The sequence below is a fragment of the Narcine bancroftii genome, chromosome 2 (assembly GCF_036971445.1).
Source record: "Narcine bancroftii isolate sNarBan1 chromosome 2, sNarBan1.hap1, whole genome shotgun sequence".
NCBI lineage: Eukaryota > Metazoa > Chordata > Chondrichthyes > Torpediniformes > Narcinidae > Narcine > Narcine bancroftii.
Window position 1 is genome coordinate 85175003 of NC_091470.1, and position 17898 is coordinate 85192900.

Here is a 17898-nt window from a genome sequence, read left to right on the forward strand (position 1 = left end):
ATTACACTTTAATAAAAGGAATTTATGAACTTTTAAAAACTTACAGAAAACAATTAAAAAACTCATAAGTGGGCTAACAAGTAATATAAAAAAAATACAAAAAGAATCAAGTATATAAAGAGTAAATGAGGTAAGAATAGATATAGGACCTTTAAAAAAATGATGCAGGAGAAATAATAATGGGAGACAAGGAGATGGCAGAGGAACTAAAAGAGTATTTTGCATCAATCTTCACTATGGAACACATTAGGCTTCTTCAGGTGCATTCTCCACCAAGAACGTGCCTGCAGAAGTGGATTCAGACCTGTGGAATGGCTATTCAGGTACGTCACGGGACGTCCCTTCAGGCTGTCAGGGTTGGGATGACTGGCTGTCAGAGCTAGGACGGCTGGTGCAGGCTGTCAGCGTGGGGACGTCCCCACACTGATCCTGCTCTCTCCCCACAGCCCTAAATCAGTCTCTACAATGTGGGGCAACCGGCGTGGGCCGCCCCCGTGCTAACAGCTTGTGCTAGCCGCCCCACAGTCTGGGGACTGATATAGGGCTGTGGGGAGAGAACAGGGCATTGGGATCAGTGTGGGGATGTCCCACATTGGGGGGCAGGGGCAGCTGGGAGGGGGGCTGTCAGACGCACGCCAGCTGATTGTCATCCCTTAGCAACCGCTTTCAGGCGACTGCATTCAGGTGCTGGGTGGGACCTCAGTGCTCTGGTGATTATCCGTCCCAGAGGAGGGTTACAAAGTTCACCTTGTTTGCATCTCCTGCACTTTCAAGTGGCCTCCCGACAGCTGCACATGGGCATAATATGCGGCTTTACATCGGGGGATTTTGGCCACCTGAAAGTGCCTATTAGCAGTGTGCCGGATAGCCAAGGGTATCAGGGAAGGGAGTGAGTGCAGTTACTAGGCCCTTGAGGGCCCTTGAGGGCAGTAACAGGAGCGTATTTAAAACTGCTAACTCACTTTTAAGGTGGCAGCTCTAAAAGGCTGCTTGCAGCATTACCTGATCCATCTGAAAGGACCTATTCAACCTGAAGCACCTCGGAGCACCCTCCGGAGCACATGGAGGATGGCCGACTGGAGCCGTAGCTCCACCTGCCAACGTGATGTCAACTGAAGCGCGCTGAAGCAGAAGAGCACTGGGTTATGGCGGACCCAGAGCAGACAAGGCAAATGCATATCATGTTATCAGCCTGTCTCAGTGATCAGTCTGAGATATGCCAAATCCTCAGTAAGGCCATTAATGCTATTGAAACTCTGATCTCCTCCGTGCACACTGTTGGTGTTTTAAAATTCGCACTACTGTGTCTCAGGTTGACGACGTCACTGGCATCCCCAAGGATGAAGATGGGTTTTCTATAGAGTTTTATAAAGTTTTTTATGCTGATGTATCTTCTATTTATAAGGATGTATTACAACAAACTTATAATACTTTTCAATTACCCGAGTCTTGTTCTAACGCAATAATTACGGTTATACCAAAAAAAGATAAAGACCCTTTACAGGTTTCTTCTTATAGACCAATATCGTTGTTAAATGTAGATTATAAAATTGTAGCTAAAATTATGGCTAATAGATTAGCTCAATATCTGCCTAAAATTATACATGGTGATCAAACGGGATTTATAAAAAATAGGTATGTGTCAGATAATATTTTATGGTTAATAACCTTGATAAATAAATCTAAATTTCAGTTGAATTATCCAATAGTGGTTTCATTGGATGCAGAAAAGGCTTTTGATAGAGTGGAATGGAAGTTTCTGTTCAAAGTACTTGAGAAATTTAGTTTTGGTTCTTCATTTATTGGATTGATAAAGGCTTTATATAATAGCCCGAAGGCCAGAATTGCTGTTAATGGCCAAATTTCAGAATCTTTTAGTTTGACAAGATCTACTAGACAAGGATGTCCGTTGTCACCTGCTTTATTTGCTATAGTTATTGAACCTTTAGCACAATTAATACGTCAAAATGAAAATGTTAAAGGTATGAGAGTTCTGAATGAGGAATACAAGATTAATTTATTTGCTGATGATGTTTTATTATATTTGGTGGATCCGGATACTTCTTTACCTGCAATTCATGAATGTTTAGAAATTTATGGCCAATTATCTGGTTATAAAGTAAATTGGGCTAAAAGTGAAATTTTGCCAATTTGTAAAGATGATTATTCAGTGTATAAAAATATTACAAATTTGAAGTGGACTACACAAATTAAATATTTAGGAATTAATGTTAATGCAAAATTTCAAGAATTATACTCAATTAATTATCTTTCTTTAATAAAAAGGATTAAATTAGATTTGATTAGATGGAGGGATCTACCTTTGGGTTTACTAGGGAGGATTAATACCATAAAAATGAATATTTTTCCTAGAATACAATATCTGTTTCAATCAATTCCTTATTTTAAAAAAAAAAGTTTTTTAAGGATTTATATAAAGCGATTAGAGAATTCTTATGGAAGGGAAAATTTCCGAGAGTAGCAATGATAAAATTGAAGTGGGATTTTCAATTTGGAGGTTTAAGATTACCAAATTTTCAGCATTATTACGAAGCAGCTCAATTTAAATTTCTTAGTGCATTAATGAATATGGAAGACCTACCTAGTTGGGTAAAGATAGAAATGGCGGTTATTTTAGAAAAATTTCCTCATGAGTTTTTGTTTCGATGGAATAAAAATTTACTACGAACTTACGATGTGCCAATATTGAAATATTTATTGAATTTATGGACAAGTAAATGTAAAAAATTGGGACTTAAAAATATATATTCTGGAAGATTGCCATTATATAATAATCAACTTGTTCCTTTTACGGTCTCCAATGCCACTTTGAAACAATGGGAAAAGAAGGGAATAAAAAATTTATCTGATTGTTTTTCTGAGGGTTGTTTTTGTTCCTTTGACGAATTACAAAGCAAATATGGTATTAGTGGGAATTCTATATTTGTATATTATCAATTAAGATCTTTTGTAAAACAGTTATGTGGTCGACATATGATTTTATTACCTGAATCTAGTTTTGAAGAATATGTACTTTCAATACCAAAAAAGGGATATATATCTGAGTTGTATTGTATTTTACAAGAAATTGATAGTAAAAAAGACTGCGATAAAGATAAGTTGAAATGGGAAAAAGATTTAGGACATAAAATAGCTGAAGAAGCTTGGATGGAAATTTGTCAGAATAGTATTCGGAAATTAATTAATGCTAGACTAGCGATGATTAATTATAATTTTATTCATCAGCTATATTTAACGCCGGAGAAAGTAAAAATATTTGGTCTTAGTAAGTTGGATTCTTGTTTTCAATGTGATCAGACGGCCAATACTTTTTTGCATACTGTTTGGCTTTGTGATCGATTGCAACAGTTTTGGAAAGGTATTCAATCTATTTTTAACAGTTTATATAATATCCATCTTGTATTAGATCCCGATATATTTTTATTAGGGAACATGCAATCATTAATTGATTTAGGTTTAGAGGATTATCAGATTTCCTTTATCTATTTAGCTTTAGTCGTGGCAAAGAAATGTATAGCACTTACTTGGAAAGATAAAAATATACTAACTTTAGATAAGTGGTATTTGGAGATGAAATTTTGTTTGACTATGGAAAGGATATTTTTTTCAATTCAGGATAGGATGTCTTTTTATATGTTAAAGTGGACTCCGTTTGCTAATTATATGCATTTAAGTTTGATTTAAATATATGTTTAAGCGTGATATTTTAGTATTGATAAAATATTGTTTTGTTGTTAGAATTTTTTTTTAGGTTAAGTTTTATCTCTTTATTTGTAAGTGGGTATTTTTTTTCCATATATAATATTGTTAATTTTATTAACTCTTCACTCTTTATTTGGGGGGGAGGGTTGGACTAATTTTAAGTTAGATTACTAATATTGTGTTACAGTTAACGGGGGGGTTATTTTGTGTAGTTTTCTGATGTAATATTGTAATCATACCATTTTAATTTTTAAAAATTTTTCTTTAAATGTAATTCTCTATTGTATTCATGTTATAAAATTTTAAATAAAGTCTTCAAAAAAAAAAAGGAGATGTGGGGGGGTGGTAGTCAAGGTGGGGAGCAGGCTGATGGAGGACCTCAGTTTTCTTCAGGCTGACTTCCAGGCCAAACCTTTTGGCAGTTTCCGCAAAACAGGACATCAAGCGCTGAAGAGCTGGCTCTGAATGGGCAACTAAAGTGGCATCGTCTGCAAAGAGTAGATCACAGAGAAGTTGCTTTTGTGTCTTGGTGCGAGCTTGCAGGCGCCTCAGATTGAAGAGACTGCCATCCGTGCGGTACCCGATGTAAACAAAGTCTTCATTGTTGAGGTTTTTCATGGCTTGGTTCAGCATCATGCTGAAGAAGATTGAAAAGAGGGTTGGGGGAGAAGATACCTGAACATATATTATATAAATGGGATGAAAAATTGGTACAACGTAGGAATTCTCCAGTATTGCATCATCTGCTCAGCATTTGGAAGAAGATTCATGTAGAAAGGAATAAAACAAATTACCAACTACCAAAATTAATACTGACGCAAAATCAGCTAATCCCTTTTACAATAGATAATCTTTCTTTTAGAGAATGGGAGAAAAAAGGGATCAAAAGAATAGAAAATTGTTTTTTGGGAAATAAATTATTATCCTTTGAACAAATGAAGGATAAATATAATATAAGTGTTGGCATACTACCAACTGACATCCTACTTGAAGGACAAATTGGGAAGCAGTCTGAGGTTACCAGAGGGAAGTAATTTTGAATATGTGATTACAGACACAATGATAATCAAAAAATTTGTAACAAACATGTATATTAAACTACAAGAAAAGGAGAATGAGGAAACAAATGTAAAACTAAACAAAAATGGGAACAAGATCTAAACATACAGATAAAGAATGAAACATGGGAGAAGTTATGTTCTGGAACAATGAGAAATACAATAAACACGAGGTTACGTATGATACAATATAACTGGATACACAGGCTATACATTACACCTCAAAAGTTAAATAAATGGGACCCAACAGTATCAGACAGATGTTTTCGCTGTAAAAAGGAAACGGGAATAACAATTCATGCAATTTGGACATGTGAGAAAGTGAAAAAATTTTGGGAAGATCTAAACCAGATATTAAATAAAATCATAAAAAGCAATATACCAAAAAACCCAGAGATCTTCCTCCTAAGTAACATTAAAAACAAAGATTTTGGACTCAATTTGGATGGTGCACAAAAAAGATTTGTTATGATAGCCCTAGCTGTAGCAAAAAAATGTATTATGTCAGCCTGGAAATTAGAAGATAACTTGAGAATACAACAATGGTATATAGAAATGAATAAATGTATTCCATTAGAAAAAATAACCTATAATTTAAGAAATAACATTACAATATTTGAACAAATATGGGAGCCATACATGAAACATAATAGAGAAAACCTACCGTGGACATCTACCACCTAAAATGACAGAAGGAGAAGAGAATGAAAAGAACTGACTCAGTGGAATTTCTTGTTTATTTTTATTGAGTGACAACATTGTTTGACGGGTTTAATGTATCTTATATTCTGAACTTTAAATAAATCGGAGGGGAGGTAGGGAGGGAGGGGAGGTAGGGAGAGAGGGAGGGGAGGAGGGAAGGGGGGAGAAAATGACACTGTATATATTTAAGAAGGAAAATGTATGTACCTTGATCAATATGGTTTATAGTGTGAAAAATAAAAAAAATTTAAAAAACTGTTGGGCTGCTCCAAGTTTTGAATGTTGTTGTTTGCCAGAACATTATAGCACAGTAAAGGCCCTTTGGTCCACAATGTTGTGCTGACCTATATGAACCTATGCAACAATCTAAACCTTCTCTACCTCATACCTATAACCATCTATTTTTCTTGTATCCATGTGCCTGTCTAAGAGTCTTACCCCTGTTGTCTCCCATGAACTTTCTTCCTTCCCTGTGGTATTTGCTACTGTCACCCCAGGAAAAAAGTGCTGCTGTTCTCCCTATCGATATCAATCCCACTCATAATCTTGTAGAGCAGCTATTCTCAACTTTTATTTTAGCTATGGTCCCCTTAGCATTTCCCCCTTCCCTGTGAAGCAGTAGACTAATTGGTTTCTTCCATACTTCTCTTCTACCAACTACATTAAATCATTTTTAAAGAATTATGATTTCAGTCCATGGCCCCCCCCTTAAATGTGCTGCGGTCCCCAGAGAGGCCATATAACCACTGTTGAGAATGGCTTTTATCATCCTTCTACAATCCAAGGACAAACACGCTAGACACATTGTCCAATCCCAGCAACATTCTGTTAAATTTCCTCTGCATTTTCTCCAAAACTTCCCCATCCTTCCTTGTGGTGCGCTGAGGTAGTCGCAAGCAACCACAAAACTCCAAAGACTGTACAACAAGCTTTATTCAGATAGAAGTCTGAACACCAGTTCATGCTTTGGTGGCTCCCGCATGACTGGCTCAGGAGGGACCGGCTCAGGAGGGACCAGCTCAGGTCTCTATTCGGGTTGGCTGATTAACAGCCGGCCAGGTGGAGTCATCCCCCTAGGGGGTCTGTTCAGGTCAGCTGATTGACAGCCAGCCAGGTGGCGTCAGCCCTAAGGTAGTCTTCCTGCAGGTACAGAGATCATCTCCTGCAGTAGGCTGGCGGTTGTATCACCACATTCCTGTAACGAGGAAACCACAACTGAACACAATATTCCAAGTGTGGCCTAACTGGAATTTTATAGAGCTGCAACATTACCTCAGAGTTCTTGAACTTAATCCCCCAACTAATGAGCCTTCTTAACTACTTTATCAACCTGCATAGCATCCTTGGGAGATCTATGGATTTGGACCCCATGGTCCCTCTGATCTTCCATACTGAAGAATCCTGTCATTAATCATGTACCCAGCCTTTCAAAAAGCATCACTTATCTGGATTGAACTCGATCTTTGCCCAATTCTACATCCTGTCTGTATCCTGTTGAAACCTACAATTATGTACAACATTTCCAACCTATGAGTCATTTGCCAACTTACTAACCCACCCTTCCACTTCTTCATCCAGGTAATTTATAAAAATCATAAAGAGCAGGGGTCCCAAAACAGGTCCCTGTAGAACTCCATGAGTCACTGCCCTCCAGGCAGGATACGTGCCATCCACTAAAACTCTTTGCTTTCTGCAGGAAAACCAGTTCTGAATCCACACAGCCACGGTTCTATGGTTTGCCTCATGACTTTCTGAAACAGTTTATCATGAGGGACCTTGAAAATAAAACCATACAGTAGGAGGAGAAATAGACTGTTTAGCCCATCGAGTCTACCCCGCTAGTCAATCATGAGCTGATCCATTTTCTCACTCAGTCCCACCCCTGGAAATTTGCCACATCTCTGTCCATTCTCTTAACCCATTTGAGCCATTCTGCAGCCTCCCTCTTTCCTCAAAACTATCTGCCCCACCACCTTGAGAAGGAGAAGCTTAGGAGATGACCCTATTAGGACAGTGGCCATGATGGTGGAGCGGTGATGGGCTCAGCAGCTGAGGGACACACTCAAGCTACAGGCGACTTGCAGTTAGGGGACTTGCATAGGCTGCCAGATGCTGGAGTCTGGCTTTTGGGAGTCAGGTATTGGAGGTGGGATTCAAGAGGATGCTAAAGGCAAGTATGGTGCTGAGGGCAAGTAGGACTCCTGAAGGGCCTGGGGTGCTGAAGTCTTCTTGATCATGTTGGAGCTTGGCTTGATGATTGATGGAACAGGAGTCTGTGGCTCCTGAAGTTGCAGGAGCACTAGAGGTGAATCCACAGACACTCAGTGACTCTGAAAAGTCTTTCTTTTGCACCAGGCAACACTTTCAGTAGCCGTCTGGCTGATGGCAGAGGCAATTTAGTGTAATATTTCATGTTCTGTACTATTACATGACAAGAAAACAATTTTGATCTTCTAAAATAGCCTTGTGCGGCACCTTATCAAAGGCCTTCTGAAAGTGGATGATGCACATCATCCACTGCCTCTTCTTTATCTAGCCTGATTGTCACTTCTTCAAAGAATTCCAATAGGTTTGTCAAACAAGAGTTTCCTTTAAGGAAACTGTGCTGGCTTTGGCTTATCTTGTTTTTTTTGGCCTCCCAAGTACTCTGTAACCTCCACTATTGACCATCAACTCCAACATCTTTCCAACCAGTGACATCAGGCTAACCCATCTATAATTTTATTTCTTCTGCCTCCCTCCCTTTTTTCTCCTTCTTGAATAGTAGAGTGACAATTGCAATTTTCCAGTCCTCCCGAACTATGCCAGAATTCATTGATTCCTGAAAGATCATTACCAGTACCTCCACAATCTTTACAGCTGCTTCTTTCAGAACCCAAAGTCCAGGAGACTTATCTTCCTTTTGACCATTCAGCTTTCTGAGCACCTCCTCACTTGTAATAGTCGGCCCTTTCAGGTGGCCTGAACATCCCCTTGTGCGCCCACATCTCCATCGGGCACACAAAACTCAAAATGGTCAACCAGTTTACCTATCTCAGCTGCTCCATTTCATCAGATGCAAGGATCGACAATGAGATAGACAACAGACTCGCCAAGGCAAATAGCGCCTTTGGAAGACTACACAAGAGAGTCTGGAAAAACAACCAACTGAAAAACCTCACAAAGATAAGCGTATACAGAGTCGTTGTCATACCCACACTCCTGTTCGGCTCCGAATCATGGGTCCTCTACGGCTCCTAGAACGCTTCCACCAGCGTTGTCTCCGCTCCATCCTCAACATTCATTGGAGCGACTTCATCCCTAACATCGAAGTACTCGAAATGGCAGAGGCCGAAAGCATCGAATCCACGCTGTTGAAGATCCAACTGCGCTGGGTAGGTCACGTCTCCAGAATGGAGGACCATCGCCTTCCCAAGATCGTGTTATATGGCGAGCTCTCCGCTGGCCATCACGTCAGAGGTGCACCAAAGAAGAAGTACAAGGACTGCCTAAAGAAATCTCTTGGTGCCTGCCACATTGACCACCGCCAGTGGGCTGATATCGCCTCAAACCATGCATCTTGGTGCCTCACAGTTCGGCGGGCAGCAACCTCCTTTGAAGAAGACCGCAGAGCCCACCTCACTGACAAAAGACAAAGGAGGAAAAACCCAACACCCAACCAACAAATTTTCCCCTGCAACCGCTGCAACCGTGTCTGCCTGTCCCGCATTGGACATGTCAGCCACAAACGAGCCTGCAGCTGACGTGGATATTTACCCCTCTATAAATCTTCATCCGCGAAGCCAAGGCAAAGAAGAAGAAGAAAGAAGTATACTATAACGTCATCTGCAAATAAACTGATTTTATATTCCTTGCCTTTTATTTTTATCCCTTTTATTTTATTTTCTGTTCTTATCAGTTCTGCTAGTGGTTCTTTGGCTAATGCGAACATTAAGGGAGATAGTGGGCATCCCTGCCTTGTTGATCTGCTTAGGTTAAATTGCTTTGATATATATCCATTTGCTGTCATTTTCGCCAATGGCTCCTTATATAATGCTTTAATCCAATTAATATATTTCTCTGGTAAGCTGAATTTTTGTAGTACTTTGAATAAATAATTCCATTCTACTCTGTCAAAGGCCTTCTCTGCGTCTAAACCAACTGCTACTGTTGGAGCTTTATTTCCTTCTACTGCATGAATTAAGATAATAAATTTACGGATATTGTCTGTTGTTCGTCTTTTTTAAATAAATCCAGTTTGGTCTAGATTTACTATTTTTGGTACATAGTCGGCTAATCTGTTTGCAAATAGTTTAGCTATTATCTTGTAATCTGTGTTAAGTAAAGATATTGGTCTATATGACGCTGGTGCGAGTGGATCTTTCCCTGTCTTTGGTATTACTGTAATTATTGCTGTTTTGCATGAATCTGGTAAGCTTTGTGTTTTGTCAATCTGGTTGATTACTTCCAGAAGGGGAGGAATTAATAGATCTTTAAATGTTTTATAGAATTCTATTGGGAATCCATCCTCTCCTGTTGTTTTATTATTTGGTAGTTTTTTTATTATCTCTTGTATTTCTCCTATTTCAAATGGTTCTGTTAATTTATTTTGTTCCTCTGTTTGTAATTTTGGTAGTTCAATTTTAGTTAAAAATTCATCTATTTTGTCTTCTTTCCCTTCGTTTTCAGTTTGATATAATTGTTCGTAGAATTCTCTGAAGTTTTCATTAATCTCCGTTGGATTATATGTGATTTGTTTGTCTTTTTTCCTTGATGCCAATACCATTCTCTTAGTTTGTTCTGTCTTAAGCTGCCACGCTAGAATTTTGTGCGTTTTTTCTCCTAGTTCATAATATTTCTGTTTTGTCTTCATTATATTCTTCTTCACCTTATATGTTTGTAGTGTTTCATATTTTATTTTTTTATCTGCCAATTCTCTTCTTTTAGTTGTGTCTTCCTTCATTGCTAATTCTTTTTCTATATTTGCTATTTCCCTTTCTAACTGCTCTGTTTCCTGATTGTAGTCCTTCTTCATCTTAGTTACATAACTTATTATTTGCCCTCTGATGAACGCTTTCATTGCGTCCCATAGTATAAACTTATCTTTCACTGATTCCGTATTTATTTCAAAGTACATTTTAATTTGTCGTTCAATGAATTATCTAAAATCCTGCCTTTTAAGTAGCATGGAGTTTAATCTCCATCTATACATTCTTGGTGGGATGTCCTCTAACTCTGTTGTCAATAACAGGGATGAGTGGTCCGATAATAGTCTAGCTTTATATTCTGTTTTCCTAACTATGTCTTGCATGCGAGCTGATAACAGGAATAGGTCTATTCTTGAGTATGTTTTATGTCTACTCGAATAATATGAATGTTCCTTTTCCTTTGGGTGTTGTTTCCTCCATATATCCAAAAGTTGCATTTCTTGCATCGATTTAATTATAAACTTGGTTACTTTGTTCTTTCTGTTAATTTTTTTCCCAGTTTTACCAATGTGTGAATCCAAATTAAGGTTGAAATCCCCTCCTATTAGTATGTTCCCTTGCGTGTCTGCTATCTTCAAAAAAATATCTTGCATAAATTTTTGATCTTCTTCGTTAGGTCAATATACATTGAGTAAATTCCAAAACTCCGAATATATCTGACATTTTATCATTACATATCTCCCTGCTGGATCTATTATTTCCTCTTCTATTTTGATTGGTACATTTTTACTGATTAATATAGCTACTCTTCTAGCTTTTGAATTACATGACGCTGCTGTTACATGTCCTATCCAATTTCTCTTTAATTTCTTGTGTTCCACTTCAGTTAAGTGTGTTTCTTGTACGAATGCTATATCAATTTTTTCTTTTTTTCAGTAAATTTAGCAATTTCTTCCTTTTGATTTGGTTATGTATTCCATTAATATTTAAAGTCATATAGTTCAACATAGCCATTTCATACTTTGTTTATCTTTCCTTTCCGTTTCCTCATCATCACCTTTCCTTCTTATCCATTTCTGCTTTCATTATTTGAACACATTAAAAGACAACATTTCTAAAACATAAAACATTTCCCTTATTCTCCTATCTAAAATTCCTTTAACACCACTATCCCCTCCCCTTCCTGAGTTGCCCTTTGTCCCTTGTCGGGCAAACACGTTTCCCCTCTCCATTTGGATTTGCGAATTCACTCGCAAGCGTCAGCTGATTTCGCAGTGACCGTAACTCTTCCCCACCCAGCCCCCCCAGAAAAGATTTTAATCTTTATATATAACAAAGGTCACTCTCTTAATTCCCCCCATACTTCCTTTCTTCCCTTTCTTTCCCTTCTTAGTTCTTACCTATATTCTATTTTTTTTATATATACATACACACATACATATAGTTTGTGGTCATTTTTGTTCTCGTTACATATCTTCCTCTCTCTGTCTGTTTTGTAGTTGTTCTGCAAATTTTCTTGCTTCCTCCGGATCCAAGAATAGTCTGTTTTGCTGCCCTGGAATAACTATTTTAAGTACCGCTGGATACTTTAGCATAAATTTATATCCTTTTTTCCATAGGATCGTTTTTGCTGTATTAAACTCCTTCCTCTTCTTCAGGAGTTCAAAACTTATATCTGGATAGAAAAAAAAATTTTGACCTTTGTATTCCAGTGGTTTTTTGTCTTCTCTTATTTTCCTCATTGCTTTCTCCAATATATTTTCTCTTGCTGTATATCTTAAGAATTTTACTAGAATGGATCTTGGTTTTTGTTGTGGCTGTGGTTTAGGGGCTAATGTTCTGTGTGCCCTTTCTATTTCCATTTCTTCCTGTAATTCTGGTCTTCCTAGGACCCTGGGGATCCATTCTTTTATAAATTATCTCATATTCTTGCCTTCTTCATCTTCCTTAAGGTCCACTATCTTTATATTGTTTCTTCTATTATAATTTTCCATTATATCTATCTTCTGAGCTAACAGCTTTTGTGTCTCTTTAACTTTTTTTTATCAGATTCTTCTAATTTCTTTTTTAAGTCCTCTACTTCCATTTCTACGGCTGTTTCTCGTTCTTCCACCTTGTCCACTCTTTTTCCTATATCTGACATGATCATCTCTAATCTATACATTTTTTCTTCTGTACTTTTTACTCTTCTTTTTATTTCACTGAATTCTTGTGATTGTCATTCTTTTACTGATTCCATATATTCTTTAAAATAAATAATATATCCATGTACTTGCCCTTCCCTTCATCTTCCATTTCTCTGTGTTCTTCCTCTTCTTCTTCTTCTGAGTCCACTCCAGGATCTGTGTCCTTTACCTCTGTCTCTTCTGGTTTTCTTGTTGGTTTGTTTGTTTTATTTTGTTGGGTATTTTTGGTCTTATTTTTATTAGAAGTGTCTTGTTGCTGGTCTTCTTCCTCTGGGTTGGTCATCTGTTGTTTCTTTGATTTCTTTTTACTCTCTTCTTTCTTGTTCTCTTTATTTTCTGTGTTTTCCTCTTGCTGCTTTGTTGTGGTTGTCAATTTCAGCTGTGGAGATCGACTCCTCAGCTGGTCCCCCCTCCCGTCAGTGTTATTTTTGTCATGCGCGGTTGCGCACTTTTGTTTGGCTCCGTGAGCCATTTTTGTAGTCCCGAGTTCGGGGCTTCAACTGACCTTAGGGAGCGGGCTTCTCTCTCCGCGGCGGGCCTCCTCGGACAGGTAAGGCCTTCACCTTCTTCTTCCGACGTCCTTTCTTCTTCTCTTCTTCCCATTGCTTTTGGCTTTTCTTTTTTCGCTGCCATTTTCTCCACACCTTTACTTTCACTTTATTTTGGTTTTTGTGTTTGTGTCTTTGTTTTTTCACTGTCTTTTTTTTACTTTTCTGGAGAGGGCTGGAGTTCCCGTCCGGCCACTACTCCATCACGTGACTCCCCCAGCCCAACAGTTTTAGGAATAAGTGATAATGCAATATAAAAAGAACCATGATCAAGACTGCAGCATCAATATATCCAACACCGTAATTATGTCAAACGACAAAACATTTGCATTATTACATACGATTAGCAGCTAGCTCCTGAGGTTAAGGACTGATACTCAAGATCTGATATGTTGGGTCTTGCAGAGAGGGCAGTGCCGATTCAATGAACTTTCACTCTGTTCTATCAAATGCAGAAACAATAAGCAGTGACCTAACTGAGGCAATTAAAAATGACAGGGCATACACAGAAATCACCTCCTCTAGTAATCCAGAATAAAGGAACAATTTTAAAACGGTCATTCTGGGATGATGTCAGAAAGGAGTTTTCACAAAGTGTTGCAGAGGTTTGGAATCTTCCCCCACCAATAAAGCCTCAAGAGATCTGGCAGGGTCAAATGCAAACTTTATAAGATTAAATAAATGGATATGTGGTATAGATGGATGTTACCATCACTATAACAAAGGATGGTGAATTTAAAGTACAGATCAGCCATGATCTAAACAAATTGTAGGACTAGCTTAAAAGTTGGAATGCCTTTAATCCTATATTCCCAAAATGGTTTCACATCTTCTCAAAGGAAAATGTGCTTAGGTTTAACATCTTGTATGAAAGGCAGTATCTTCAACATTACATCTCACCCTTAGTACTGTACGCAATCATCAGACCAGATTTTGGTGGTGGAATGGAACCTGAGGTCCTCATGGTAACTGATTGTAGTGACTCTATGAAGGGAACCACTTAGCAAAGAAAATATGTGCCTGGAATTCTGATAGCAGACTTGACACAAATAATGTAAGTAAATATGAAATCTTTAAAATCTAACTCCAGGAACAAACCACCTTGGCTGGCAATGCTAACTACAGAAAAGCTTGCAAGGTTAAGAAATGTACAGTTTGACATTAAAGTGAAGAAAATTAATGTGTTTGCTGAAGCTTAGACTGTGGAGGTTATCTACATCTAACATCATCTTTTAACTGTAATGATATGAGAATGTTTACAATGAAGAAATGAATGTCAGTGATGCTACTTGCTTAGACCAAGTTCTCACCTAGTTTCATTTATCTCCATTTCTTCATCTTTCTCTCCATCTTGTTCAAAGCTGTTTTAAAAACAAGAGACAAAACAGTTTGTTACATCAATTTCCCTTGTTAGTAATCGGGCAAGCTGCAAACTGCAAAGGTACCATGCTGTTGCCCAGTCTTGGCTTTGAACAGTCACATTCTTTTCTCATGCAATTAAAGTTTTCCCTGCAGCCCTGATGAAGAAAGCAGATAAAGAGTGGGATTTCCTAATGCTGCTGGAAAACAGCAAGTTGGGAAGTCACTCAGCAATAGCCATCAACTATTTTAAGAAAACAGGACTGAAAGCAGCAGAATAATACTGACTGGGCACTGCAATGTCACGTTTATGACATGAAGTAGGTTCCCTTCACGCAAGACCTCTTTAGAGTCACTACAATGCGGTATGGTTGGTGTAGCAGTTAGCGCAATGCCTTTAAAGTGCCAGCGATCAGGCCTGGAGTTCAAATCCTGTGCTGTAAGGAGTTTGTACATTCTCACCCAATCTGTGTGTGTTTTCATTGGGGGCTTTGGTTTCCTCCCACCATTCGAAATGTTCCAGGGATGTAGATTAATTGGGTGTAAATTGAGCAACAGGGACTCATGTGCTGTATATTTAAATTAAAAAAATTAGCTAATCCAGAGAATAAGAGATTGAATTACCACCAAGACAATTTAACCATGAAACTGGTAGATCACTGTAAAAAAACCATGTGGTTAATGAATGTCCTTTAGGGAAGAAAATTTACAGTCCTTAGCCAGCCTGGCCCAAATGTGACTTCCCTTCCTCGCCCAGCACAGTTGACACAAAATGGAAAGCCTTCACAGTTGCATTAAACAGGATACTCAATAAACACCAGTCTTGCTGGGAATGTCATTATCAAGAATGCAGAAAATCGTTCAGAGATATAAATCATGTGAAACATCACTTCTCAACAGCACTGAAGAAGTGAAGTCACAGAACATCGTGTGAATTATGTGCTTTAATAGAATGGAGGTTAAGAAATTCATGAGTGGAAATGAACTGCATTATGACTATTTAGTTTTTAATATTTGTCATAGTTTGTGTAAATGAGGCATTAAATGTGTAAGATTTATTTAATGCTTTTAGTACTCATGCAAGTGAAACAGTCTTTATAAACAGTTATAAATAAATCCAAATTATAAACGACAAAATAAATAATTAGTAAATAAGACAATTAAAATGGAATGCAAAAAGTATTATTTTCTAAATAGTGTCCATTAGGCTGGGAAAAATAACTCTTGAATCCTGACTGTTGACTGGTTGGTTGAGTAAAATGTTTCTTTGTTTTCTAAGCTAGGATTGGTGTATTAGAAAACTAATAAATCAATAATTTAAACTGGTTAATTGCTATAAAAATCTGAAAATAAGCCATATAAAACTATTAATATATTAAATACTCAAATCAGACATAGGAAATAAATGTGAAATATGCAGATGCTGGAGGTGTGAAAGCAAATGTAGCCCTTCTTGTGGACTTAGGGGTGGATGCCAAGGGGGCAATTGATGGGAAGAGATAAGAGGACATTCATCTAACACCTTTGCTCTTTCTGTTGCAACAGCAAAGAACTCTCAGCAGCCAATCACTTCAATTCCACACACCATTGGCACAATATATGCCTGTCCAAGGCCACACATACTGCCAAGTTGAGGCCACCTGCAAATTCGAGGAACAATGGCTTATATTCCGTCTTGGCAGTCTCCAACCAGATGGCAACAATATCAGCTTCTCTAGTTTCCATTCACCCCCTTCTCCCTCTTTCACTTTCCCTCACCCCTGTCTCCCTTCCTTCAACTCCCCACCCCTTCCCTTCTTTCTATCGAGGTATCTTTATTACCCCTCTGCCCTTTCTACAATCACTTCTCAGCTTCTTCCCCCTCCTACTATCTACCTATTACTTTTTTTTAAGCCTGTGCCCCTTTCCCTTTACCCCCTCCCCTTGCCACACCATTTTTCAGGCATCTGCCTGTTATTTGGCATTCCTGAAGAAGCGCTCAGGATCTAAAAACATTGACTACCCTTTGCCTTCTATGGATGCTACATGACCTGCTGAGTTTCTCCATTCCTATTTGTACTTTATTAGACAGAGGAATAAGTGGAAGTTGAGTTACCATCTACAATAGGTTCCTGTGTGCTGACAGCAACATGATCCCTTTTAACATCTACAATTCAAAAAATGCAAGCTCAGACTTGATGAGTTAGGAATGACAGACACCATGATGCAGTTGGTAGGGAAAAGCGTTAACATTTTGACTTAGGAGATGGTAACATCCCATATATTAGCTGGTAGTTTAAATTTAGTTGGTTTGATTCTTGGAGAGTAGAATATATCCACAAATTGGAAAGCTGCTGGTGTAAGGTGCTTTCACAGAGCCTGCAGCTGACGTGGACTTTTACCCCCTCCATAAATCTTCGTCCGCGAAGCCAAGCCAAAGAGAGAGACCTTGCACCTGTTACCTACAGAGAAGACATCAAGATCTGTGGGGGATGGTGAAACTGGCCAAGTTGCCATTGTGCAGAACATTTAGTGGGATAACAAGAACTGCTATTATGGTAATGGAATGGCTAACACACACTGCAGTCACAATCGAGCACCCTGAAGAGGTACCACCCCAGTGGTGGGGTAAAGGATAACTCTTTGGAACAGGAGGGGTAGAATGTACTGAACCACATAGGAACCAATTAATTTTGTGCTAGAAATGTGTATAATAGGAAGAGGAACATGAAAATCTGCAGACATTGTGATATAGTTAAAAACATAAAATGCTGCATGAACTCAGCAGATCACACAGCATCCATGGGAAGTAAAGATATAGAGAATAACCAATATTTCAGGCCTGAGCCCTTCTTCAAGGTATGAGCAAAAAGCAGACAGAGGTGAGTAAGGATGAGCAGTAGTAGCACGTGCTGAAAAATCTGTGAGAAAGTATTGAGCTCCTTGCCTTGGGTCATTTTATGTGCCTAAACAATGTTGTTTCCTGCTCCAATTGTAGCTTGAAACAGTACTTCTATAACAGTTGATTATGTTTGTATGCTTGCGTCAGTGGGTAGCTCTCGTGCTTTAACATCCTACCTTGCTTTCATGAGTGGAGATAAAACATAAGGAGGGGAAAAGTTGAAGTCTTCATCCAATTCCAGCCATTCACAAGAACCACTACTTGCTAGAGAAGCATTGCTCTACATGAGAAAAAAATATATTTCCATAAACCAAAGGTAACAAGTCAATTCTTTATTAACAAATTTAGTGACCTCCTGTTCATATGCTTCTGCATACACTTGAATAGACAACATAAACAAGAGAGAGGAGTACGGTTGACATGCATGTTTTAAGTTTCAAGCAGGAAGCAAATTCCAAAGAGGTAAAATAAATAAAAATAACCTTGTTCCTTCTTGTTGGGATTGTTCAAAACATTATGGACATGAGTTTTAAA

At 38.3% G+C, this 17898-nt stretch overlaps 1 protein-coding gene across 2 annotated transcripts in view; it reads right to left on the reverse strand.

Moving 5' to 3' along the window:
• LOC138753853 (stAR-related lipid transfer protein 9-like) overlaps positions 1-17898 on the reverse strand; it is a 299188-nt gene that overhangs the window by 73409 nt on the left and 207881 nt on the right. For both annotated transcript variants that reach the window (XM_069917341.1, XM_069917340.1), the window contains exons 20-21: positions 17541-17644; positions 14435-14485 (exon numbers count right to left, since the gene is read on the reverse strand). In XM_069917341.1, coding sequence (XP_069773442.1) covers positions 14435-14485; positions 17541-17644 — 155 coding nt within the window. The remainder of the gene's footprint in view (positions 1-14434; positions 14486-17540; positions 17645-17898) is intronic.